Source organism: Rhincodon typus, chromosome 3, assembly GCF_021869965.1.
Source record: "Rhincodon typus isolate 14 chromosome 3, sRhiTyp1.1, whole genome shotgun sequence".
In the NCBI taxonomy this organism is placed as follows: Eukaryota; Metazoa; Chordata; class Chondrichthyes; order Orectolobiformes; family Rhincodontidae; genus Rhincodon; species Rhincodon typus.
Window position 1 is genome coordinate 16,155,147 of NC_063334.1, and position 24,942 is coordinate 16,180,088.

The 24,942-nt window shown below is 38.5% G+C and overlaps 1 protein-coding gene across 11 annotated transcripts in view; it reads left to right on the forward strand.

Annotated features, from left to right (window-relative positions):
- The window catches only part of elavl2 (ELAV like neuron-specific RNA binding protein 2), a 100,185-nt gene that overhangs the window by 19,091 nt on the left and 56,152 nt on the right, over nucleotides 1-24,942 (forward strand). For 8 of the 11 annotated variants that reach the window (XM_048595315.1, XM_048595316.1, XM_048595317.1 and 5 more), the window contains exon 2: nucleotides 12,852-13,107. In XM_048595315.1, coding sequence (XP_048451272.1) covers nucleotides 12,867-13,107 — 241 coding nt within the window. In that variant the 5' untranslated portion in view covers nucleotides 12,852-12,866. Of the gene's footprint in view, nucleotides 1-9,096; nucleotides 9,188-12,851; nucleotides 13,108-24,942 lie in introns of all 11 variants that reach the window. The other 3 variants (XM_020531950.2, XM_048595319.1, XM_048595310.1) reach the window with 1 other exon arrangement.

The window sequence follows — 24,942 nt, forward strand, 5'->3', positions numbered from 1 at the left end:
TGACCAAAAACTTCTCTCCATTCAACTAACTTAGTCTAATCATCTTATCTATCTTGCATCTCATTCCTGTTATTTTTCTAATATGGCTGTGGGACCAGATATGATTGTATTAAAATAGATTTTTTGTATTAAAAGCTTGTGCTAAATCAAATAGACATGTTTTGATACTGTAACATTTAAAATATTCCCTTTAGTTTATATTCAATTTGACAGCTTTAACTGTGGGTTTACTGCACTTAGTGTTTTGACTTTTCGCATTATCTAGCCCATTTGAGCAAACTTGCATCGGTTTGATTCTTGAAATGTGTTCAATGCATTTTTTTGGATGCCTTACTATAACCGAAGGTAAGCATAATTTGATTAGCATAAGCATGCATTTTCAATTTTAGTTCAATCATAAAGTAAACTGAACATTTTAGAGATAATATTCATTTTTTGTTAGTTTGGAATTCTACTGTTTTTCACTTTAAGTTGAAAGCAAAGGTCAGGGCTCGATGTTGACTTGACTTGAGTTTTTTTTTGCTTTTTCTTGACCATCTACTGTTGTTGTGGCTGGGCTTTTTAAATTTGAAGCTGGTCAAACAAGTTGCATTTCTCTTTTCCATCCTTTTCACCGATATCAGCTCCAAGTGAAGCACTTAGTTCTGTATTCTTTGACAAAAATAGCTACAATGAAGTTTCCCCATATTGCAAGATGGGGGTGATAAAAGTATTTACTTGTAGATTAGTAAAATAACTGAGTAATGGATATATTATGACTAGTTATCATGGCTCAGACATTTCTTTAGCAAAGATCGGTCCCATTCTCTCCAGGATTTAATTTTATGGCTGTAGGCACAATGCAATTAATGCCAAAATTTTAAATTCAAATTTGCCTGAATGTGAGCCAGATAGTGTCAAAAATAAATGAAGTTGCTTGCTTTGAATGAAGTTGAATTTGTACAAATAAGAACCTTGTCCTAATTTGGATTGCTGAATTGTCTTGCCAGATTTGCCAAATAATTTTATGATTAATTAGCATAGATAGTGTGTAATCAAGTGCCATTTAATTTGTGGACATATCTCCATTGTAAGCCTGTACACATCTTCTGGTTTTAAGAGAAACTTGCATTGTTGAATCCTAGATTATTGTAATAAGGGTATGATATGATGTTTTGTGGAGGAGGGTGGACTTTTGTCTGTCAAGGCCAATACCTCCTTTCTCAATAAACTTGTACAGTGGCTTAATTTGTCTACTTGTATTGCATTATGATTTTTTCCAAGAAATTGGTGTTTTTGAGCAACCTATGAGACATTGTATCAATTCTTTTTCCTTTTGAAGTCAATTTGAGAAGGTTTCTTGTTAATTCTAATAATTGTTTTCCAGTGCGAGTGCTTTGAAATTGAATGAGTTGTAAAGTTGCTTTTGTTAACGTTTTAAATTGCATAACTTAAACCTGAAGTATGGAATCTTTGGCATTATTGATATAACTCTACATAGAACTGGTCATTTTAGTCCTTGACACTGAGCAGCATCTGAATAAGAATGTTGATGTTCTGCACAGTCTAAAATGGTTATAGGCAAGGTTTGGAGCACTGCTTCAAAGTCCTCACATTTTGACTTTTATTCATTACAATTGATCCTGACATTGCACTGAAATTATTCATTGGTAATTTTATAGATGTTTGTCGCCTCAGAGCCTGTGTGCTTATATGTGCTAATTGAAAGGGTCACAACTGTCATACTGGTTTGGGAATAATGGGCATCCTTTTATAACAAATGTGACTGAGGTATTCAGCTAAGACTGCATGGGTGTCCATAAGACTTCTGGTTTGAGCAGGAGGGGAGTTGTGGCACATGCTGCATTCGGAGCAAAGTACTTTTGTCTTTACAGCCTTTTGGGTTGGTTACAGGGATTAAGAGCATGATCAGATGACGTTTTAGATTTTTGTTTTCTTGAAATAGGTGAGTAGAAGTGTGGTTTCTGAAATTCTATCGAAACTGTAACAAGTGCAAAACAGCTGCTTGCAGTCTAATCTCTTTTTTTCATTAGAGGTGCAACATTACAGCTAAACCAGTGAGGTGGTTTTGGGGAGGAGGGAACTGACATGGCTCAGTATGTGTTTTATAATGGGGGTAATCTCACATTTTGGGTTTTTAAAGGAGTGGAGCCAAGAAATTGACTGGGGTAGGAAGGAAGAGGTGTACATGTGAGAGAGGGGTGTGAAGAACATCACAATGTGTAGGAATGTGGTGACCAGGATTAAGATTTCAGATGTTTATGGTGCCAATCACTTCAAGCTGTCTTGACTAGAGATGGATTAATTTGATCACAATAAGGGGAAAGTAAAACTTGTCATATCTTGAGTACAAGCATATGTCTTCTAATGTTTGAGATTCTGCAGTATTGTCCAGAAATCGCAAGCAAAGTATTCCAACAAATTATATACAACAGTCAATTGTAGCTAATTGCATTAATGATTACTTAATTGCATGGCAAGATGATGAGACTAAAGCAGAATATGGGTGTAGCAGTGTGCTTCAAGTTCACCAGTCAGGTGTTTAACACTTACCTGCTGTACAATATTTTCTTTCTAACGTTGGGGCATGTAGTTAAAATAGTGTCTGTGAGGAAATGGTTCTGGATGGTTAATTGGGAAATTAACAAGGATGGTATTTGGATTTTTCTACCCTATTCCTGACGGTTTTTAAATTCCTCAAGCCAAGTCTCCTTTTTCAGCTCTAGCCAAGAACATAAATGTATAAAGGACTCTGAGCAGCATTTTTTAAAGTGCATTTTCATGCTTGCATTATTGTGAATGTAATGGACAAGAATTTTCTCCATTCACTGAATAATTCGTTTCAGGGCTAGCAGTCAAACTTATCATTTCTGTGTCAATATCATGGCCATTGAACAATTGCAAATTGCTAGAATTGATTTTAAGCCCTGCAGGCAAATGTAATGCTGGCGGTAACTTTTAGGACTAATAACCCCTCAACTGAAATCAGTGGCTAGTGGAGCAAAAGCTAAGTAACTAACTCCTGTGCAGATTATGTGGAGAAATGTTTCCTGCTGGGTGTGAAAATAAATTGCATTACGAGTTTAGTTTTTGGAAATCTAGTGGTGCTGACATCTAATCAATAAAATTATCAACCTGTAGAATGTATTTACTGGCACTTCAGGATGGATAATTAAATCAAACTCGCTAGTTGAATTAGCCTGGTATTTCTGTTCTGTATGACCGTTGCATTCAGGTCCACCTGTCCCATCTGTGACATTGTTTAAAGTGTGGCATTGGTCACCATGGGTCATGAATCACTCTAATAAATTTGTAAGTGTCAATTTTTAATATTGACCAAATATTCCAATCCAAAATTCTCCATCTTTGGGTGTTCTTATTGTCTTTCTCATTTTTCAAGATTGCTTCCTCAATCCATCCCACTTCCCCCAAGCTTAATAAAGTTTGCTTTCCTGACTTTGGAATCAGGATTTTCATCTGGTGTTTGTTCTCCCCCTGCTCCCAAAAAAAAAGCTTGATGCATGCAATTGGGTGGAGCAAGTGGTCAGATTTCTCCTTGGTTGAATCTTCTGGGGTGGAACTTCATAACCAAGAGTGCCAAAGTAATTTGAGATTCTCCCTAGCTGTAGGTGCAATGCTATAATAGCTGTGTGTGGGGGAGTAGGGAGGGATTAAAACCTTGCTACTGACTTTATGCAATGCATGTAGCTGTTGATTCTTGGCTGGATGAATGTTATGAACTGCACTGCAGTCAATCCACAGTTTGTATTTTGTTCTATAGTAAGCTTTTCATGTAACTAATTTTGGAATAATTTACGAAATGGGCAGAAACAAATGATTTACAAATTGATTTGTTACAAGATTTAATCTGATCTAAGCAAATTGATCATCTGCAGATATTGGGTTTTAAACATGTTGATCTTTAAATGGATGCAATTAGTCCAAAGGTTCAGTTTAAATAAAATAGTACATACTTTTGGAAGGTGGACTGGAATCTACAAAAGTTATCATTTTGTTGGGGAAGCAGGAGTGTCCAGTATGGAGATAGAAGTAAATTTGGCATCTTGAAATGATGGCAAAGTCAGGAGCTTTAATCTCATCAGATTGTAAATCAATGTTTGACATTTCCTGCGCAAGTTGGAAATTCTGGTTGCAAGTTCCAATGAATGATCTTTATACAAGCTGTTATATAAAGGTAATGCAGCCCTTATACTAGGCTGTTTGGTCATGAGTCTGTTTTGTCATTTGGCTAAGATTTTGTGATTGATCTGATTGTGGCCTCAACTTTACTTTCCTTCCTGCCACTCTGGGCTGTAACCCTTGATTCACTTAACAGAAATCTAACTCTGCCTTGAAACAGTGTAACTGTCCTTCCACTGTACTTGCAGAGTGAGGGTTTCCAAAGATTCAGGACCCTTGGGGAAATTATCCAATTCTCAGCTACAGATCTTCTATATTAAAACTGTTCCCTATTTCTAGATTTCCTCAGTGTATACTGTCATGCTCGACAATCTTGTTTAAACAATATAGCCTTTTCATTCCTGTAAACTCCAATGACCCAGTCTCTTCAGTTTTCTTAAGATGACCCCTTTCATTTCAGGAATCAACCTTCTCTGAACTGCCTCCTTGTATTGTCCTTAAGGAAGGAGACAAACTCTATTTGTGAATCTGCACAATATTCATTAATTTATTTGTAGAGTTGTAGTAAGACTTTGCTCAGTCAATTTTTCCCTTCCATTTGGCTTCCTCACTACTTGCTGTACCTGCATGTTAACTTAATTGTATGTGCAAGGACAGAGATCCCTCTGAACTGTAACGTTCTCTTGTCTGTTTAAATCTACATTTATTCTTCCTGCTGAATTTTTTTGCCCACTCATTTGGGTTTGAAAATGCACTATATAATTTGGTTGCATCCAAGTTAGGTGTTCTTTGGTATTTTTATACTTCAATCCCCTTGCCACACGAACTGAAGTTTGCTTTAAAATTTATACTTAGTGGATGTTTCTGAAATTAGAATTTGTCGACTGCTCAAATGCTTTCTACGTAACATCTGGTAAACCCTAAAATTTCCTCCTTGGGCTAAACAGTCTGAAGTGAGTTTTTGTCATTGAACATAGAACAGTACAGCACAGTACAGGCCCTTTTGGCCCACGATGTTGTGCTGACCTATTATCCTACTCCTAAGATCAACTTACCCTGCGTACCCTACATTTTACTATCCTCCATGTGCCTATCCAAGAGTTGCTTAAACGTCCCTAAAGTATCTGACTCCACTACCACTGTTGGCAGCTCATTCCACACGCCCACCACTCTGTAAAGAACCTTCCTCCAATCACCTTTAAAATTTATCCCCTTGTAAGACTCATTTCCTCCCTGGGAAAAAAAATTGACTACTGCTCTATCTATGCCTCTCATCATCTTGTAAACCTCTATCAAGTCACCTCTCATCCTTCTGCTCTCTAAAGAGAAAAGTCCTAGCTTCCTCAACCTTTCCTCATGAGACCTGCCTTCCAGTCCAGGCAGCATCCTGGTAAATCTCCCTTGCACTCTTTCTAAAGCTTCCATATCTTTCCTGTAACGAGGTGACCAGAACTGTACACAATATTCCAAGTGTGGTCTAACCAGAGTATTATAGAGCTGCAGCATAACCTCGCAGCTCTTAACTCAATTCCCCTGCCAATGAAAGCCAACACACATACTCCTTTACAACCCTATTGACGTGGGTAGCAACTTTGAGGGATCTACGGACGTGGACCCCAAGATCCCTCTGTTCCTCCACACTGCTGAGAATCCTGCCATTAACCCTGTATTCTGCATTCAAATTTGACCTTCCAAAATGAATCACTTTGCACTTTTCTGGGTTGAATTCCATCTGCTGCTCTGCACCCTGTCAATGTCCCGTTGCAACCTACAACAGCCCTCCATGCTGTCCACAACTCCACCAACCATCGTGTCATCGGCAGACTTGCTAACCCACCCTTCCTTCCACTTCCCCATCCAAGTCATTTATAAAGATCACAAAGAGCAGAGGTCCTAGAACAGATCCCTGCGGAACTCCACTGGTCACTGAGCTCCAGGCTGAATAATTTCCATCTACTACCACCCTCTGTCTTCTATTGGACAGCCAAATTTCCCTGAATCCCATGCCTCCTTACTTTCTAAATAAGCCTACCATGTGGAACCTTATCAATTGCTTTGCTAAAGTCCATACACACCACATCCACTACTCTGCCTTCATAGATGTGTTTTGTCACATCCTCAAAGAATTCAATAAGGCTTGAGAGACATGACTTGCCCCTCTCGAAGCCATGCTGACAATTTCTAATCAAACTGCCTTCCAAGTAATCAAATACTATCTCTCAGAATCCTCTCCAATAATTTGCCCACCACAAGAAAGACTGACCGGTCTGTAATTTCCAGGATTATCCCTGTTCCCTTTCTTCAACAAGGGAATGACATTTGCCACTCTCCACCACTCATCTGGTACTACTATAGTGGACAGTGAGGATGCAAAGATCATTGTGAAAGGGGCAGTAATCTCTTCCCTCGCTTCCCGTAGCAACCTTGAGTATATACCATCTGACCCAGGGGACTTATCTATCCTCGTTTTTTTCAAAATTTCTAGCACATCTCCTTCCTAACATCAACCTGTTCGAGCATATCTTCCTGTTTCATGCTGTCCTCGCAAACGTCAAGGTCCCTCTCACTGGTGAATACTGAAGCAAAGTATTCATTAAGGACCTCCCCTACCTCCTCTGACTTTGTGCACGAGTTCCCTCCACTGTCCCTGATTGGCCCTACCCTCACTCTGGCCATCCTTTTATTCCTCACATAAGCATAGAAAGCCTTGGGGTTTTCCTTCATCCTACCTGCCAAGGTTTTCTCATACCCCCTTTTTAGCTTTCTAAAGTCCCTTCTGCAATTCCTTCCTGGCTACCTTGTAGACTTGTGGTGCCCTGTCTGATCCTTGCTTCCTGAACCTTAAGCTTCCTCCTTCCTCTTGACTAGGTGTTCCACATGTCTTGTCATCCAAGGTTCCTTCACCTTACCATCCTTTCTTTGCCTCAGTGGGACAAACCTATCCAGTACCTGTAGCAACTGCTCCCTAAACAACCTCCACATTTCTATCGTGCATTTCCCTGAGAACATCTGATGCTCCATAGTTCTTGATGAATAACATTAATTCCCCCCTCCCCCAATTAAATACTTCCCCCATACCGTCTGCTCCTATCCCCCTCCATGACTATAGTAAACGTCAGGGAGTTGTGATCACTATCACCGAAATGCTCTCCCACTGATATCTGACACCTGGCCTGGTTTGTTGCCACGCACCAAATCCAATATAGCCTCGCCTCTAGTCGGCGTTTCTACATATTGAGTCAGAAATCCTACCTGGATACCTGACAAAATCTGCTCCATCCAAACTATTTCCAGTTGGGTTCCAGTCTATATTGTCCTTGGTTTGTCTTGAAGTTTTCAGAGCAACATTGAACTGTGCACGATTCAACCTGTTCTAAATTATACATCCTGGGATAAAATGGATTGGAAAAATGATTATGGGAGAAAATTAAGCTTTCGGTTGTTAGTCAGGTGAAGCTTAAAGCCTGTAGAGCTGTTCACCCTCCCCCAGAAAAGCAGATCTGTGGAAACTCTGCATTATTATATCTTTAAGTTTTTTTTTTTATTAATTTCAGGAATGTGAGAAGCACATGCTCAGCTGGGTTTCTGAACATTGATTTTGTTTCAAAAGAAACCCTTTCCTGTAAATTATGCCTCTTTATTGAACTACTTGTAATCTTAAATGTTAGGTAGTTTATTCTCCTAAACTAGGTTGCATGTGGGAAAATGTCTGTTTCTGCTCCAATTGTGTTGAATCAAGTAGACCAAACCAGTCTGTGCATTGTAATTGTTAACTGTTTTTAGGCACCAATTGCTTGGTCTCTTGTTTGTAATTGTCCAAAGTTGTTCGTTCATATCTTTGTCCAGTGATCATGTATACCTGAACTTGTTGGTAGATGGGCTAAGTTCTTGAATGTTTGTTTGCGTTTTTGGAAAATGCACGTGTGCTTTGTGAAAATGTCACAATCTTGTATTGCCTCTTCAATGCAGTGAAGAGTATGACCATTATTTGGGATAATGCAAAGTTGCCTTTTTAACTCTTAGTGTGACTTTCTAAAACAATTTGTGTGGTTTTATTGCAGTTAATGGGCTGTTTTGAACTATTGCTAATAGCACCTCCAATGAATTTGAAATTCTGAACCAATTCCAAATGTTTAGTATGTTACACTGAATAACTGAACTCTTGGTTGTGAATTTCTGAGGTTAAGGTGTAGTCTGGACTTTAAAGCAATGGTCTCAATTTTCTGGAAGATTATGAAAAGTAGTGGTTGGCATTTAATGACAATTTAATGAACAGTTTGTACCACAAATTAGCTCAACTTTAATTTAGTCCTCGATTGTCCCCCACATATGACAGTATGTTTAGTGTCTAGTTGGTACGTGAGGAGAGCTCCTGCATTGTAGCTAGATTTCAGATTTACTGGGTTTCAAGTTTTGAACCCTGTGCATGTGAAACATTTCTAGATTTAAAAAAAAATCAGATGGTCTTGTGCATGATTAAAAAGCTGAGAGCCCCTCTTATCTAGGGGAAAAAGTCTACTTGAGTCCAACCTGAACTAAAACTTTTTCAGCATATATAAATATCTTTGCACTTAGACTTCTGATGTAGAAATGGCTGAAATCTGCTTCTGCATCACTAAGCTGGTTTGTCTGAGTGGAAATAGAATATTGGGCTTACTATTTTATGAGTAGTTCTCAATATATTGATTCAAAAATTGCAGAGCCTGTCTGCAATTTTGTCAGTCCTCCACATCTGACAATATCCCTTTACTTCCAATAGCCAATTCATGACACCACCTTTTTTATGCATGGAAAATTGTCATCGTATCTATTTAGAACAAGATTAGATTGGAATTGCCTCATTGTTGAGCCCAAACTGCATGGACATGCTCTGAATATACATAAGGCATTGTAAACTGATTTGTTGCATTATATTGTTAATCTAACATACGGTACTCTTTTGTGTCCATATTGCAGACGGCAACTCCAAACTAACATGGCAGTCAGACTGTGTGATGTGGCTACTCTGCTTAGAAGTGGTTCGTGGGCTGCAGAGCCTTGGACTGGGGTCTGTGGGACTTTTCTTTAAATTCAGTAGTGACTTAAGTTTTCTCTTTGAGGCCATACCAAAAACATATAATACACATATCGTTGTCATAGGTCCTGTACTCTAGTAAAAATGAAATTGGTTCAGAAATACTTAGTTCTTTTGGAACAGCAAGTCTTTTTATCTACAAAAAATAACTTAAAGTGAAGCCAATGCAATTATTTTTGGTATGGTCTAATAAAACTTGTATAATAGTATTTGCTGAAAGTGGATTTGTTGTATTATTTCTGCTGTAGTGGTGCACATGCTTTAACAGCTATTAACCTTTGATTGCAAATGGCGTCCGAGTGGAAATTTTCATCCTAACACCAATTGCTCCACCCTCTTGCCCCTCATATCCACTAAATCTGAATTGTTTAAGATTCAGTGCATGTGGTGACTCAGTTGCAAATTTACTTGCATGAAGTGTAGTGATCCCCAGCAAATTAAGAAAATGGCCTATTGGATAGAAAGTTATTGCTCTGCAAAGTGCATAGGTGAATGCAAGTGTTCACTGGAATTCTCACCTAAATTGTATTTCTGACCTAATGTGCAAAGTAAAATGGATATAGACCGGTCACTACAGATATCTTAATGCTTGAACAAAACTTTGCAGAAAATGCCTAGCTTGCTCTTTTCTTGCAAGTGCTGTACACTTGTTTTGACTGTTCATTTTCTTCCTTTTGTAATTCCGAGACAGCAAACATTTCTAGTTATAACGGCTAAGCCCAAAATAGCTGCTGGTGTTGCATTAATTTTGTTTTTCCAATTTGTTTGAATGCCACGTCTCAAACTGACATTTTTCTTTAAAACAGGTCTCTTGTGCAATATGGGAATACTCATTGAACAGAATTTTCATTATTTGCTTAAATACTAACTTGGCTGCTGTACTGTGAACTTGGCATTTGTGCTTGAATGGAATAAATGGACATACTTGCTTGAAACTATCAATGTAAAATAGTTAATTTTTATTAGATTATTCTTCTCGCTTCCCGTAATCTTAGTTCCAACATCATTTGTACCCTGACTAGGTTGAGCTATTTTTAAAATACCAACTTTATTCTGAGCTCAGCACTTGGTGGCTACCATACCCCCACTCCTGCTTTTGTTTAAGGGTTTATTAGCAAGTGCTCTGTTTTGTTTGGTTGTATATTTCCTGCTTGCTTCAAGACTACCCTTTTTTAGTGTTCTGTATTGATCCTGCATTTTGCAGATCATTCCAGTGCAGTGATACAACTGGCATAAACTCCAATTCTTTTGGGAATAAATAGAATGGTGAAGATTAATGGTGTATGCATTTAGCATCTGAAATACACAACTTGATTTCTAAATGTTGGTTTGGAGTGCTGTTTAAAGACACTTTCCACAGCGGATGATAGCTCCGATGCAAGTTGGGCAAATTTAAGCATTTGAAGTCAACAAGCTGCATTTATTAGAAAAGGCAAATAATCACTTCCAGTTTTTGCAATTGAGCAATTTTGCAATCGTTTGTGTGCAGAGCTTTCTCTTCAAGTACAGACAGTTGATGGCTATTTCCCTGTGACTGAAACATTAAGATGTCTACGTCTAGCTAGTAGCAGAAGTATGAATTTGGACAGGAAGCAATGAAGGGTCGGTGATTCAGAACTTCCCGTGTGTTTATGTATATTTAACTGAGTATTCCCACCAACCTGACCCTATCCCCCTCTGTCTCATTCCATCACCTACATCCCCATCAATATAAAATTTCTTCATAGAAAATATATTACACCCTGATCTGTATCAAATGTGACTTTGGAAGATGAGTTTGCTTTCATGTAATTTGTCTAATGTGGCAATAAGGATAGAGCATTTTAAGGATGTAGTCACAATCCAGCTCAAAATGCCTTTTTTTAAAGTGAGGCAAGGCTAGGTGCTGAAGGAGAGGGGGAAGAGATGTTACCAGACCTGATGTAAACTGGTAAATTTACCATGTTTTCTGCTCAGACCAGAGTTAAGACCACTGGATATGGTGGATGAAGATATCCACTAAAAGGTACCTAATTTAATGAATTTAGTTTTGTGCTTTGAGATGTTTCCAAATTGAAAGTGGGCTAATGGTTTTTGTTCCAATAAAAGGAAGGGGGAAAAATAAAGGGAAATTGAAATAATCCCTGGTTTACCTTGGAGCTCTGGTGCACATTAGTAGAAGCAAATTTTTTTTTTAATTTTTAGCTTGGTGCGTGCAGTATGCTGGATTAATATTGACTTCAAAATAGATATTTGGCATATGACTTGCAAGTGGTATTATGATCAACATGCGCATCCCAGTTAGTAACTATAGTTTTGCTGAAAACCAAGATATTTTAAGTTATTTATGGCACAGTTTGTCATCAAAGTCCTATTTATAGGCTGTAATAAAGTAAACAGCAGCACTTCACCACCAGATGGCATTGGTCTAGTAGCTGTGGATATGCATGACTACTAGTTTCTGTGATCCTGCAGTGTAGTTGAAACATGAGTCAAAAACTAATTTTCAATATCTGAAGATTTGAAGCTTCACCTGTGAAGCTGTTTTGAACAGTGAAATAGTAGCTGCAGGATACTGAAGTTTCTTCCTAGTCACAACTTAGACTTGGTAACACCTGTAGTAAATTCCAGTTAGAATTGTGAAGTTAAATTGTTACATTCTTTTATGATTGTATAACTTTGAACATTTTGCTTGTTGCATTCTTGTATTGTGCGTATTGCTTTCAACATGTCACAAGTTCTAATTATAATCAGAATGCTAAAGTTCCACACTGACTTACAGGTTAATTGGATCATAATTGCATGCTTAAAGACTCTATTGCAAGACATTTGATGTAATTTGACCATAACTATGTTGGAGCTATTCATCAAGGAGCAATTTTTCAAAAATGAATTGGCTTATTCAGACCTGCAAAACTCTTGTTTTGTGCAGTGAGATGGCATATCTTGTTTCCTTGAGATAAAGCTGAATATTGCTGCTTTTGGACTTTTGGTACCTGCTCACCAACTTTGCTTTTTCTTAAAATGGGCATCCCAATTCTTTTGCTCCACAACAGTTATTTCTCACCAGTGACAAAATTCTGCTTTATGTAGAACGAGAAGGATTGATTCATGAAGTTGTTGTTTTGCCTTTCACTTTATTTGACTTGTTTCTTTTATAACTACTTGCACTTATCTGCACAATTGGCTGGTCTTCTAGCTTGGTCATCTGTATCCTGGATGTCCGAATGTGCATATTTAAGGCCCCAGTATAGATGTTTGGAGAATACCATTTATTGTATCCCATCAGTTAGTATTTACCTCTTATTCCTACTCTTTCTTGCAATGGTGATTGAAATTTAAGTTTGAACTTTTGGAAGCTTATCTGTTTGTATAAAGGTACAATAAGGGAATGATTTGTCATTTATGACAAATGTGTTGAACTACAACCAATTTTCATATGTGCATCAGATTGGAAATGTCACTTCTCTTCCCACTTTTCAGCAAAAGCTATATATTAACCTGCAAGTCATCAAAATGGGGCTTAAATTGTAGCTTTCCTAAAATTCTTAAATGTCATATTGCCATTTCTGGAAAAAAAAACTTAAGGCTCATGGCTATGTTAAATGACTCTTAAATGAATTCAAAAAGGTAACATTTGATTTCTGTCTCTTTATAGCAGGTAATTGCTGCAATGGAAACACAACTGTCAAATGGTCCAACTTGTAATAATACAACAAATGGTCCTTCAAACACCAACACTGGCACAAACAACTGCTCATCACCTGTTGACAGTAACACCATGGCAGAGGACAGCAAAACCAATTTGATAGTCAACTACTTGCCTCAAAACATGACGCAAGAAGAGCTCAAAAGCCTGTTTGGCAGCATTGGTGAAATAGAATCCTGCAAACTAGTACGGGACAAAATAACAGGTATCTTAGCACTTTAGAGTTGTATGTTCTGTTTGCTTTAGTGTTGTAGCCACTTGTTAACAACAATATACTTATAGAATATTTGGTGTGGGCATTTTTTCTGTATTGTCTCATTTGGATGCACTCTAGTCTGAGGTTCTTTGCTACTTGCCATTTGTATCAGAATTGTAGTACAGAAGAGATCCTTGGCCCATAGAAGTGGTTCTTCCATCTAAAAACAAGTTCACTTTTATGTTGCTGGTTTTAATTTATTTTAACAAGTTTGAGTCCTACAGTGATGGGTACAATAAGAACCTGTTTAAAGGAGCTATCCAGTTAATTAATTCACCTATCCTTTCTGTAGAAACCCTGAAATTAACAAAATTAGTCTTTTGGAAAACTTTTCATTTTTCTAAAGTACATTCTGGTTCCTAACTGCATGCAGCTTTTTTCTCATCTAGCAAGATTTGGTTCTTTTGTCACTTAGCCTAGTTTTTTGATCTTTTAGCTACCAGCCTGTATGCCACTGGAAAACTTTTTCCACTGGTCCCTGTCTAAACCCTCAAAGTTTGAGTCTCCTATTAAATCTTCCTATTACCATCTCTCCTCTGAGGAGCACATTGCATTGCATTTTAAAAAAAAAAAGCAGCATAGAAGTGGGCTGTTTAGACCAACAGGTCTTTGGTGTTTTATGACCTACATGTGCTGCTTCCAGTATTTACTTGATTGCGCTCTAGCAGCCTGTCAGTATCTTCCTTTCTCCCATTTTAAAGGAAGGAAAATAAAGAGAACTTACCTGTCTAATCACAGGTGATTAATCCTGTGACAGCAAGTTCAGTATTCTGGCAAATGTTTCCGATGCATTGATCATTTGATTTATTGGTGATTTGTTATATTCGTTGGTCATAGTTTTGATCTTCAAATAGAAATTCATTCTCCATCTACATTATCAAAATCTTTTTAATTTTGAAGGTCTCTAACAAGTATCCCTTAACCATTGTCTTTTGTGGAGATGACAGTGCAGCCATTTCAAAAAATTTAAATTCTATTGTCACTGAGATAAATGTTCTAGGAATGGAAGTAATTCAGTTATGATACTCATTTTTGCCTGTCAGAAATCATGAGCAAGCTGTGGATATTAACATTGGGGCCATCTGGATTTGTAGATTATGCAGTGTCCCTTGAGCAAGGAAGCTGGGTGTTTAACAACAGAACAGTCCCATTTTTGCCATTTATTACAAATCAGGGCTAATCTTTGTCTTCAAGTTTCACTTTGGTAAAACCATGCTGACTTTTTAGTGTTACGATTTCCTCTCTTTCAGCACTTTCTCAACTGCAAGTCTACTTCTCTCTTCCTTTCTTTAATATGATTTACAAGCTTGCACACAGCTGGAACCACTCTCAAACAAACTAGTATAAAACACTAGAATTTAGGATATGGAGCTAAATTATTTTGGGCTCTTCAGTTTCTCTAGTACTTCTCTTAATTGCATTAATCTGCTCACTCACAGCCCCCAGGTTACACACTCCAGTATTTAACTTCTATTGTGAACAAATTGTCTTTGTCCTATGCCCCTCTGTCTGCTTCAAAAGGACCAATTTTTACCTTTTTTATTTGAGCAGGCTATTGGGTTACAATTACGGCACAACAATTTTGAACCGCTTGAGTGTTTTGGCTTCCCCAGCAAGTGAAGATATTGGGATGAGGTTCTAGGGCCAAAAACTCCTATAGCTGAAATCTCATCCTTGGTACTATTCTAGTAAAACTCCTCTGCACCCTTTTTTCCAAAACATGGAGCCTATATTTGAATGCGTTGTTCTAGCTGTATTCTAACCAGTGAATTTTAAGACAAATTTGAGTACAACTTTCTGGTCTTATACTCATTCAGTCTTTGTCTTATCAACTTAGTGATGTGGGACAACTTCCTGCTAACTTGTAAAATCTTGCTCCTATTACTGTTCCTTATTCGTCCTGGAGGCCTTAGAAAATACGAGTGGCTAAATCTCCAGGACCTGATCGAAGGTATCCCAGGACTTTGGGACATTAGATATTTGCATAAATATTTGATTCATCTAAAATATGGATGAGGTACTGTATGATAGGGTGTCTAATGTGCCTTTAAGGGATATAAGGAGAAGCCTGGGAACTATACACCCGAGTCTGACTTTGGGTAAGTTGTTGGAAGTGATTCTGAAAGATATGATTTACATGCATTTGGAGAGGCAAGAATTTCAAGACTAGGGGACATATTTTTAAGGTGAGAAGAGATTTAAAGACGAGGCTTTTTTTTTGTGGTTCGTATGTAAAATGACTTCAAGGAAGTGATGGATGTGGCTGCAGTTTAGTGTTTAAAAGACATTTGGATAAGTACCTGAACAGAAAATATTTGGAGTGATGTGAGCCAAGTGCAGGCAGGTGGGACTAGTTTAGTTTGGGATTATGGTTGGCAATGATTAGTTGGACTGAAGGACCTGTTTGTGTTGTATGACTCTAAAGAAAGGCATCATTTCCATGCTGTTAAATTACACCTGCCAGATTCTGATCTTTATCTGTTCCTGAAATCTTGGCATCCTTGATTTTTAAACCACATTTTTTAAGGTTTTGTCTTTGTGCATTATATATTTTAAAAGTGTACAAATTTCAGTGTTTGGATGACTTTTATGTAGTTTCAGTCAGACGTACAGCACAGAAAATGATCCTTTGGTCCAACTTGTCCATGTCAACCAGGTATCCTAGATAAATCTAGCTGCATTTGGCCCATATCCTTCTAAATCTTCCTATTCATATACCCATCCAGATGCCTTTTTAAATGTTCTAATTGTACCAGCCTCCACTTCCTCTGGCAGCTCATTCCATACACACACTCTGCATTTTAATAAATAAATTCATTCCCTCTAGGTCCCTTTTAAATCTTCCCTTCTCATCTTAAACCTATTCCCTCTAGTTAGGGACTCCTTAAACCTGGGGAAAAGACCTTGTCTATTCACCCTGTCCATGCTCCTCATGATTTTATAAACCTCTATAAGGCCACACCTCAACCTCTGAAGCTTCAGGCAAAATACCCCAGCCTATTCAGCCTCTCCCTATAACTGAAACCCTCTGATTCTGGCAACATCCTCAAATCTATTGTGAAGCTAGAAAGGGTTCACAACATCCTTCCTACAGCAGTGCAACCAGAATTGCATGCAATAGTGGCCTAACCAATGTCCTGTACAGCTGCAACATGACCTCCTAACCCGTATACTCAATGCACTAAACAATAAAGACAAGCGTATCAAACCCTGCTTTCACTATCCTATTCACATTCGACTCCACTTTTGAAGGAAGTATGAACCTGAACTCCCAAGATCTCGACAACTGGAGGCAGCAGGCCTGATTGTTTTGTACTGCTACTATGCTTGCATGGCTCAATCTTTACAATAGTGCAGACCGTTTTAAGTGAATTTTAGACATCATGCAGTTCAGATTTAAATTTAATCTGTGCTTCTTTGGCATAAGCCATCATATACCTGACTGGTCTGCATTGTAGGCCTTCATTATTTCTGTACAGCTGAAACGAGGATACCCCTATGATGCGCAGTTTCCTGTGTCTCCATTATTTTGTCCTGCTTGTTTTGCCTGTGTATTTTTTTTCATGGGGGTCTTGAGGAAATCGTCATTTTTCATTTTCTAACATCAAGCATTACTTGCAGAGAATTACCTCAATTAACTGTCCTCGATTGCTGCTATTCATGACTCAACTTGCACATTGCTTTCGCCTTATTTCATTCTCTTGCCTTTTGGCAACATCTGGTAATCCATATCTGACACTGACTTCCTATTTTGTAATTGTCTTTGCACCATTTATCTACTAACACGACCACAGGTGATCCACTGAGCCCAAAGCTTCCATCAGCTCTTCTAGAGGGGGTCACCAGACTGCTGCTCAGTTGATACTGGCTATGTTTGAACTTTCACAGTATTGATTGCATTCAAAGAATGTGTAGATTCTAAGAGGGAGCAATTCAAAATTAATCCCACTACCCTTCATAAATTAAGTTTTACTTAAACTTTCACACAGTTCCTCATTATAAAATTTGGTATCTGCTGGATCCTGGTTAGTGACTACTCTAGCTTCTACCATTAAAACTGCAAAGACATCTCTTTTTTTGTACGTGCTGCAAATTATGATTTTCATGCAACTTCCCCTTCTAGGCCAAAAGGGGACTTCAGTTTTTGTTGTGCTGTTTGTTTAAAGTACTCCTTTACCTAATCTTTGAAAATGTTGGTGCTAAAATGAAATTAGAAGCTGCTGGTTCTGCCTGTATCTTTTATCAGGACACAGCAACAACTTGATTGGACCTAACATGTCCAGTTGCCAGTGTGACCATTCATTTGATTTTAGTTTTCTTTTGAGTTGCATTGTGCTGTATACTCTGGATATTTGAATTTGCAATTTGTACAATTGTGCTGAATTGTGCAAATGAGATGAATAGACAACTTGAATTTTAATAGCTGGACTATGTAAAAATGAATTTTATGGAAGCAGTCATGAAATGTTTCATAGAATCTCCACAGTGTGGAAGCAGGCCATTTGCCCTTCTGAGCGTCCCACCTAGAAGCATCCTACCCCTGTAACCTTGCGTTTCTCATGGCTAATCCACTTAGCCTGCAATCCCTGGACGATATGGGCAATTTAGCATGGCCAATCCACCTAACCTGCACATCTTTAGATTCTAGGAGGCAACCCACGTGGACACAGGGAGAATGTCTGTTTGGAGTTTGCACTGTCAGCTGAGGGTGGAATCGAATGTGGGTCCCTGGCACTGAAGCAATGCCAAACAGAGCCACTATGCTGCCTAATAAGTGACATTGAATGTTTGTGTGTAGCTGTGAAGGAGCAGGAGTGAGAATTTTCTTGATAAAGATTAAATTTTAATCAGCCCCCTGCAATGAACTGCTTGGAAACCAGATAACAGTTAACTTACCAGTAAAGCCTCAGAGTCTAAGGGGATTTGAACACTCAACCATGCGATTTGGGGTTGGATGTGCTCCTGTTGTGGCACAAGCCCAACCATTTCTTCTTCTTCCTTAGAACAACTAAAGCAGGCTAGAATTGATTTTGTTACTGCCTCCCTCCTCCCCCCACCCACCCCCAGCCATACCTTGTGTGGAGACATATGGAGTTTTGGGCTTTAACAGTTAGGTTCACATTAACAAGGAAACTGTATTGACTGATACCTAATGGTAAATGTTCATGTAACAATTTAAAACTGTATGTAAATGGATCAGTGCTGAGACCTCTCATAGTTATAGTTACAAACTTTAACCTTCTCTTGGACAAAGAGACTGAATCTGAAGAAGGGTCTGGGCCCAAAGCGTCAGCCTTCCTGCTTCTCTGATGCTGCTTGGCCTGCTGTGTTCATCCAGCTCTATACCTTGTTATCACTAATGACACTAAGATGGGTTGGAAAGTCGTAAAGAGGGCATAGCCTTAGTCTGAGCAATATGATTAGGTTGTGGTTGTGGGTAAAAATTCAGCAATCCCAGAGGATTGGAAAACTGCCAATGCAACACTCCTTAAATAACAAGAAAAAAATGGGTAACTGTATAGACCCATTAGCTTAAAGTTTGTGAAAATCTATAAAATTAGAAAAACGATGTGGTAGAACATCTAAAAGTAATAATAGTATCCAGCAGAGTCAGTATGGCTTCATGAAGGGGAAATTGTGCCTGATAAATCTATTAGAATTCTTTAAGTAGGTAACAAGCAGGATAGATGAAGGGAAAGGATCGAAAGTAATCTTGATTTTTAGGTGTTTGAGAAGGTACCACACGTTCGGTTACATGAGAGCCGATGTTGGCGCTAGTACATAACATGGACAGAAGATTGACTCAGTAATACAGTCGGAAGAAGGGGGTGTTTTTCAAGATTGCAACCCATAGTGTGCTGCAGGGATCGTTTTGGTGCCAGTTATTTAGAAAATGATTTGGATGAGGAATGTGAATGTATTGAAATAAAAGTTTGTAGATGACACATGAGTGGGAAGAAACTGCTGAGGATGCTGGTTAGAAAAGGATATAGATCAGTCAAGTGAGTGGGCAGAACTTTGGCAGATGGCATATAGTGTGGGGGGGAGAAACGAAGTTGTGCACTTTAGGAAGAAGAGGTGCTGTCTGCTGGCCTTTATGTTTAAAGAGCTTGAGTATAATGTGGCAGATGTTATGCTGCAATTATACAAAACCGTAGTTAGACCTTATTTACTACTTACTGAAAACAGATCTGGGCACCACTCCTTAGAATACTTTGGCTGGAAGGAATTCAGCACGGGTTTACAAGGATCTTACCCAGATTTCAGATATTCTGTTGAGATTAGCCAGATTATTCTCTAGAATTTAGCAGGTTAAGCAGTGATCTAATTGAGGCCTTCATGGTATTAACAGGAAAAGACAGGATAAACACCAACTATTTCCTCTAGTCAAAAAATTCTGAAATTTGGATATAGTCTGAGAATTAGGGCCAGACCATTCAGGAGAGATGTCAGAAAATATTTCTACATGCTAAGGGTAGTGGAGATTTTGAACACTCGTGAAATGGTGGTCAACACTAATTCAGTTGTTAAATTTAAATTTGAAATAGACAGATTGATAAACATGAAGGGATATGTGCCTGAGGCAAGCGTATGGAGTTAGGCCACAGATCAGCCGTGATCATATTGAATAGTGGAGCAGGTTCAAGGGGTTGAATGGCTCGTACCTTTTTCCTACGATCCTAGCTGAATGCTAATTAAATGAAGCAAAACTACAGAAAGGTACAGGAGAGATTTGGGCACACTTTTTGGTAAACATCAAAAAACAGAATCCACAAAGTAAATGGAATGTTGGCCTTTATATTCTGTTTGCTCTGAAATAAAAATAGGGAGGTCTTGCGACAACTATACACTTCTTAGTGGACTTGACAGTAGTGTGGAAAAGTAGTTTTCCCCCTTTTGTGAGAAGATATAAGACCAGAAGGTACATTCTCAGAATAATGGGTTGCATATTTCAGACAGAAGGAATTTGAGGGTTGTGAATCTGTAATTCTTCTACAGTGAATGCATTGAGAATATTAAAGGCTGAGATTTGCCTGTCAGGGAATTAAGGGCTATTGGGATAAGGCTAGGAAGTGGAGTTGAGAATTATTCGTATCATTTCAAAATCTCCTTGAATGTCAGAGGAGACTTGATGGTCTGAATGGTCTGTATCTCCTATGCCTTATACTCTCATGCTCCAGGACTGTGAATGTCCACTGGTAGAAAAAAGAGCAAAGCAGCATAATTAAAGAACATTTACAGTTTGCCTTCCATAGTACGTGGGATGTATGTGGCCTGGTATGAGTTGAGTTCTTATGCTGGTACAGCAGCTGATTGATTATGAAGGGAAATTGGATATTGTTACTACTTATGAGGGAATGAAATAAAGGGAAGTTTTTCTATACTTAGGCAAGGCATTGAAACTGCATTTGCAGTACTGAGTTTTTATTTAATGAGATTTAATTGCATTAGAAGCAATGCAGAGAAAATGATTCATTGCTGAGATGAAGGGCTCATCCTATGAGAAAAAATTGCAGTTTAGATGCTAAATGGTGCATTCCTGCTCCTAACTTGTGTTTTGCCTGTGTAAGAAAATCTTTTATGTGGTGAAAAGTCAAATACTTAGGTTTATCAGCCACTTCCTAGCAGTTTTCGTATAACTACGAAGTAACCTGGTGAAGTGTGCTGTGACACTAAGGATTAGGAATACTTGTTTCTGATAAGTTGTAGTAAATCGCTTATCTTCCGTTCCTTTTAAGTAGTTTGAGCTTTGTCATTACTAGAATGTTGTAAATTGTAGCAGGAGAGACTCAAATACATTACTGTCAAATCTATGATTCTAAGAAGTAAGGGGGTTTCATGATTGGAGGTGAGAGGAGAACTATTTTAAAGACAGGCAATATTTATTTTTGGTGATTGTGTGGAATGAACTTCCAGAGGAGGTGATGGATGCAAGTACAATTATAAGAACATTTAAGACTTTTTTGGTTAAAACAAATGCTTGGCAGGGTCTGAGCCAAGCACAGGCAGATGGGACTAGTTTAGTTTGGGATTATGGTTGGTATAATCCCACAAACTCTGGCTCTAGTAGTTGAAAAGATGTAGTTTGAAATGTTCAAGCACTGGGTAATTGGAAAAAACAACAAACCAGTGTCCTAAACTGGGATACTCTCACTAATAAAATAGTGCTGAATCTCAGGTGGTGTATGATTTAAAACTATAGTTCTTTAGTTGTGTCTAAAGATTGGCCCAGTTTAGCACAAGTGCTGCAAGTATGCATTTGTCTAGACTTGACCATTGATCAAATCCATGAGAAGCTCTTGTATGCTTGGAATCGTTGCAAAATGGAAAGTATTGTCTCTTTAGGTTTGGACCTACTGGTATCCTTTGCTGAAGTAGTTTGTCTATTTTTGGGAAATGTAGGAGTGCATAGTTGGCAAGTGACAAACAATTAGAAACACATTGTATTTGTCTAATGTCTTTTGCCTGTCTGGGATACAGTTTCGTTTACTTTAGAAGTGCAGTTACAAATAGTCCAACTACGTAGCTAGGCCCCACAAACAGTTAATGGGGCTCCTCCATCCTGAATTGAAGAATTTTGTACGATGTTCTGCAAGCACTTAAGCAGAACACTGGAATGGGCCTTAGCATCTCATCCAAAAGACAGCACTTTTTAATGTAATATTGTCTCACCTTAGTGTATGTTCACATTCTATCATTTAATCTGAATTGGTATCTATCACATGGCTACCAATTCAGCCAAACTGGGAAGGGTACAAGAAGCAAAGACCAAGGAGAATGGGCAATGCCAGCTTAACTCGTTTTAACTTGCATTTTAGCACTTGGCATCAGTATTGTAATTCAATCCTCAGCTGAAGGGTTTTGCAACTTCAGAAAAACTGCTTCCTGCAGTCTCTGCATTTTTCTTTGGATAAAACACTTGAAACTACCAGCTGTTTGGAGTGTCTTACTGCTCTTCTAATAACTCCAGGAAGCTGGATGAAGTAAATGAAATAACAAGGTGTAGAGCTGGATGAACACAGCAGGCCAAGCAGCAGAGCAGGAAAGCTGACGTTTCGGGTCTAGACCCTTCTTCAGTTCCTACTATCTCTGAAGTAAATGAAAGCTTTGAAAGTCATAGCAAAAGGTTGTAGCTGGGTTGTGGATGCAATTGTTTGTTAGCTCGCTGAACCGGTGGTTCTGTAATGTGCAGACATTTCGTTAGCTTCTAGGCAACATCGTCAGTGTGACCTCTAATCAAATCATTGGTGTTCTGCTTCCTTCCAGATTTATATGATCCTCTGGTGTGATGGTCTTGTTGCTTCTGGTTCTGTTGTTTTTAGCAGCGGTCTGTATACAGGGTCTATTTCTCTGTTAATGGAGTCTGGTGTTGAGAACCAGGCTTCCAGAAGCTCCCTTGCAAGTCTGGTGTTCGTTTGTCCCAGTAAAAAAGTAAAAACTTGAGACCAATATTCACCAATATAAACTTGAGACAATGAGGGCCATCCATTTTACTGGGACAAGCGAACACCAGACGTGCAAGGGAATTTCTGGAAGCCTGGTTTTCAACACGGGACTCCATATAACAAACACATAGCCTGTAACATAGAATCCATACAGTGTGGAAACAGGCCCTTCAGCCCAACAAGTCCACACTGACCCCCAGGGCATCTCTCCCTCCCTCTTCCCCCAATTATCCACCTAATCTACACCCCCAGACACTATGGGCAATTTAACATGGCTAATCCACCTAGCCTGCATATCTTTGGACTGGGTACAGGGTATATTTCTAAAACAACAGAACCAGAAGTGACAAGACTACCACACCGGAGGATCATATAAATCCAGGATGGAGCAGAACATCAACACTTCGATTAGAGGTTGCACTGATGTTGCCTAAAAGGATAACGAAATGTCTGCACACCACAGAACAATTGGCTCAGCAAGCTAAGAAAAATTGAAATTATCCCATACATACATTCTGAGCAGTGACCTGTTCCCTTAGTTTACTTGCTGAGAATGGGCTGTTTTGGGATTTATCTTTGTTTCCAATCCATTTCTCCTTTTGAGTTTCATTTAAGCTTGGTTTTGAGAAGTTCTAACTCGACTTATGTTGATGTGCCCAGACTCCACTCTTGGGTATTCGGTTTAATGTGGCTTGCAGTAAAACTTTTCTCCAATTGGGGTGGGAGGGGTGGTGAGGAAGGATCCTTGCTCTGAGCACCTTTTTAGTCATGAATGGTTTGCAATTGCACAATCTTGACATACTTTAGGTGTCCTCAATGTTGGAATATCTAATTTGAATTCCATGACGACTCCAACCTATGCCTTGAGAAAATAATTGAAATTTAAGTATCAAGTAATGTTACTTTATAATCCTATTTTCTCTAGTGTCGAACCTAATTTAGGTTCGGCTGGGTTTCACATCTAGAATACGCAAATTTGAAACTTTCAGCCAGAAGGATTACTGCTTCAAGTCAGACAGTTTTGCTGTAGTACTAGTACAGACAATTTTTTTTTAAAACCTATATTGTTACTCATGCATGCAATGCAAGGCATCTCCATTTTAAGATGAAAATCTTCAAATATGAAGAGATGTTCTCTCTCTTTTTTAAAAAAAAAAAAAAAGACATTCCTGCAATGACTAACCGGGTTAATTTCAGTGCAGCATGTTTTGAGGTCTGACTTGACTAGATTTCAAACCAGTTGGATGTTTCAGCTGTTGACATCAAGGAGCTTAGTTTGAACTGTCTTGACGTTTGGGTTAGTTGGTGTCCCTCTGGAAACCCATATTTGGTGTTCAAGGCTTGTGGGAAAATTTTTGTACAGACCAAGTTGCTGCTTTTAGCAATTAAGACACTAACCAAAAAAATCTACTGTGCTGGAAAGTTAGTATTAGAAACAAAAAAGTTGTGAAATATTACTTGATGCAATCTAACTATTTTTGGTCACAGCACAGCTTGAAATTGGCTTTTTCTGAATTACAACCAGGATGGGCACTTTGTTAGTATTTGATTCAAGATTTTAGTTTAGTTTTGGCCTTGTTTCTTCCAGATGGTAGGAAGTTCAAAAGCCCCTATACATTGGCCCAATGTAAACGCACACTGTTGCATTATATTTGCTTATGCTTTGCTGAAAGTACACTTATTTTCAGCATGCCTTACATGGTATTTGCTTTTGAAATGGCTTTACCTCTAATTGAAAAACCATGTCTGCAAATCCTATTATGATATACAGAGACAAAAACTTCAAATTTGAATTTCCAGTTCATGGCTAAAAGAACACTCTCTGCTACTGTGTAGCAAATGACAAAAGCACTCAACTCAAAACACGTGACCTACAAAAGGAGAATTCCTGGAGAAAGGAACGTTCCTTTACTTGCTATATACCATGCTGTGTGCTGAATTAGTCCTAAAAAAAAAACACCCAACCACCCACAGCCCCTCCACAATAACTTCTATAATCACGCTGTGGTGAGCAGTGACTTTGACCATCGCAATTCATGTTTGCGTTGAGTCCCCTCAGCTCCTCCACCAGCAATGAGGCCTGTTCTGATGATTGTGCTTACCCTGGCCATGCCAGAATAACTCCCCTGGAATCTGTAGAAGCCCACATGATTTCACTTTAGAGCTGTTATCTTTTAACATCTGGCTTTTGTATCTTCCAAAACTAAATGGTTTTTCTGACTAATTGCTTTCTATTTGCGTTCATTGATTTTTTTTTTTAATGTCAAAATGACATTCTCTTGTCTTTTTTTCATGGTGATGTGTAGCACATCTTCCACCTAGATTGAAATTCTGATTG